The sequence below is a fragment of the Mastacembelus armatus genome, chromosome 13 (assembly GCF_900324485.2).
Source record: "Mastacembelus armatus chromosome 13, fMasArm1.2, whole genome shotgun sequence".
Lineage (NCBI taxonomy): Eukaryota > Metazoa > Chordata > Actinopteri > Synbranchiformes > Mastacembelidae > Mastacembelus > Mastacembelus armatus.
The window spans coordinates 24,820,270-24,823,234 of NC_046645.1; the positions used below are offsets into that span (position 1 = coordinate 24,820,270).

At 34.6% G+C, this 2,965-nt stretch overlaps 1 protein-coding gene across 1 annotated transcript; it reads right to left on the bottom strand.

The window, feature by feature from the left end:
• Positions 1–932: 932 nt before the first annotated feature.
• On the bottom strand, positions 933–1,904 carry LOC113134942 (olfactory receptor 10A6-like). Its single transcript, XM_026314557.1, has one exon. It carries the CDS (start codon positions 1,902–1,904, stop codon positions 933–935), a length of 972 nt encoding a protein of 323 aa, XP_026170342.1.
• Between the last annotated feature and the right edge of the window lie 1,061 nt (positions 1,905–2,965).

Genomic DNA, 2,965 nt, shown 5'->3' on the forward strand with positions numbered 1-2,965 from the left:
CAAGGCTGTTTTGTACTAAAAACAACTTATACGACTTAGTGCATTGCATTGAACAATGTTATAATTTGTTAAACATAAACATATAAGCAACAAAGTTTGAAATATTACGGAATTTAATAGTTTTTCACAATATATTTCTCTGTTTTGTGAAGTTGTTTCTTAATTAAAACTGAAACAGTCAGACAGTGTACCTAAGTGGACATATGAAGAACTTGTTTAAAGAGGCGTGTTCAATAAGCCATGTTTTCTCGTTTCATGTCCAAAGACTAATAAAATAATCCTGACTGTAACTTTCAAAATTCATGTATGAAAGGTTAAATCTAATTTTAAATAGGTCAGCAAATATCAATATAACAGTATTAGTCTGATAAAGAACATACTCTATCTTTACATCAGAGACCAACACCCCCCCCCCCCCCAAAAAACACCCACATTTTTCTAACTCCACACCAAGTTTCTAATGCAGACTTTCTGCTGCATATCTGTACTATCCGACCCCAAATTGAAATTACAAACATTTTTATGTGATTCTACCAAACTTTTTTTTAAACTACAGACATTATTCAGTTTGACAGGCTGAGTTTACGAGATAGATATACTGATCTTGCTGTTTATTTAAGTGTCCCTTTAAAAGAACATAGGACATGAAATCACTGCTGAGGCTTTTTTGTTTGGAGGATAAAGTTTTATCCATTAAAGAGGCCCCTAAGACTCAGGTCTCTGGCCATTCTTTGGTTTGATCTCAGTTCACCTCCTGCATCACCAAGAAATGTACTGAAACTGGGATCTGGTTAGGAAAATTTGTTTGAGTGGGAATCTTTTCACCAGATTTACATGGTGCTAACCATTTGCACAGAAAGCACTGTAAAATAAAATAATATCAGATGTAAAATATTTAGATGAAAACATATAAACTGGTTTTAAATGGGTTTTTAAAGAGCAGATCTGTTGTCAGCTAACTGAAAAATTATTTTTTTTCCCCTCCCAAACAGAAAACTTTTATAAATTATGCGGATTTTGGACATTTTCAGTCCGTATAGTAAAGGGTTGATGAGTGGTTGGCATGTAAGCCAGTATAATGATAAAATAATGCGCAACATGTTGGGCAAACTGCTCATATCAAACCTGCTCTGTACAATTTCAAAGAAAGCCCCAAAAGAAAAGTTGAGCAGACAAGCAAGGTGAGGTGTGCAGGTACTGACAGCTTTCTGTCTGGTCTGCTTAGAACCAGAAAAACACACTTTAAGAATCCTCATGTAAGTGTACAGGATTAAAAGTATATAACCAAGCACTACTGTAAACATATTAACTAGTCCATATACATTATTGGCTGTTGTGTCAGAACATGCCAGTTTAACAATGTAGTAGTTGTCACAGTACACTTTGTTAATAGTGTTCCGACACAGTTTTAGGGGAGCAGTCAGACAAGACACTATGAAAGTGTTGGTAAGGAAAGGGTAGATCCATATTAGAGCAGTAAGTACAGCAATCTTATTATATGTCATCTGTGAATTATACTGTAGAGGATAACAGATAGCAAGATATCTGTCATAAGACATGACCGCTAAAGTCAAAAATTCCCGACCTCCATAAGAGTACAAACAGAAAATCTGCAGGAAACAAAAGGGAACAGACACAGTGTGACTGTCAGAGAGGATCTGAACCAGAAGGAATGGAAACAACCCTGTACTACCATACAGATCATTTACAAACAGGCTGCACAGAAACATGTACATGGGCTCATGTAAGCTTCTGTTCATACAGATCACCACTATCATCAACACATTAGAACCAACTATGGAAATGTATGAAATCATAATAAGGATGAAATATAAGTATTTTAAAAGCCCAGTGTCAGAGTAGGCAGAAAGTGTGAAATATGATACTTCTGTAGAGTTTAACATGATTTTTGTCTCACAAAATATTTAAAACTGTTCAGTCACAATGAAGTAGTAATTTTAGTAGTGAAGTTAGTAATAGATTATACTCTATAACATAATTAGTAACTTTAGGTATAAAAAGTACAAGTAACACCAACTGTAAAATTATGATAGTGATGAATCCATGAAACACAGCAATGGAATAAGCTGGTTTTCAAGAAAACTTTCTGTCATATATTCTAAATATACAATGACATTAGTAATAGTCAATATAACAATTAAGCTGTTTAAAAACACAATTTATGATGCTGTGTGAGTGCAGCCTTTCATCTGATCCTCATTTCTAAACTGAAACGATTTCTGCTGTTCTTGTATTTTGGTTCCTGTCTCTCTGATGCTTTGTTGTACCGTGTTTTTACACACACACATTTACCACAGAATCTGCGCAGCTTTCATTTGGGGTGGGCATTGTGTGATTTGCATAAAGTATCGTAGTGGTGCTGTGTGATGCTATTAAAGTAATTAATTGGAGTTGTGTTTGGGGCATGTATAAAAGGATCCCTACATTCTTGTAGCCCAAATTCTGCTCTTTAATTTGATGTAAAACATTGCTATTTTCTTTCGGGATTAGTGCATTGTTTCACGCTGTGTTAAACCCTTTTTAGGGTCTTCAAGCACACCTAAATTTCATAAAAATGCATAAAAATAATGATTATTTATATGGCCTGTTCTCAACTAACATTAGATTTTACAAATGTGTTACTTTTGCGAGCTTGTTCGGAAATCTGCCACGACATAGAAGAAGAAGGTTGCGGTGGATTGTATGGTGGGGGTTAAAACCATAAGTAAGTTGAAAAGTTAAAATTAACAAATACAGTTGTTTATTTCTGACTGTAAACTTTGGGTCGTTATTACTGTGGTTTGGAAAGTGTGTGGTTACAGTTCCATAATGTGAGTATTGTCAAATAATGTTAGCTGACTTAGCTAACACTTGCCAGGTAATAAGCTGATGCACTTTATTACTTTAGTATAAGCGCTATGAAATAGCATTAACGTGTAGTATTATGAAGCATTGCAGCTATTGT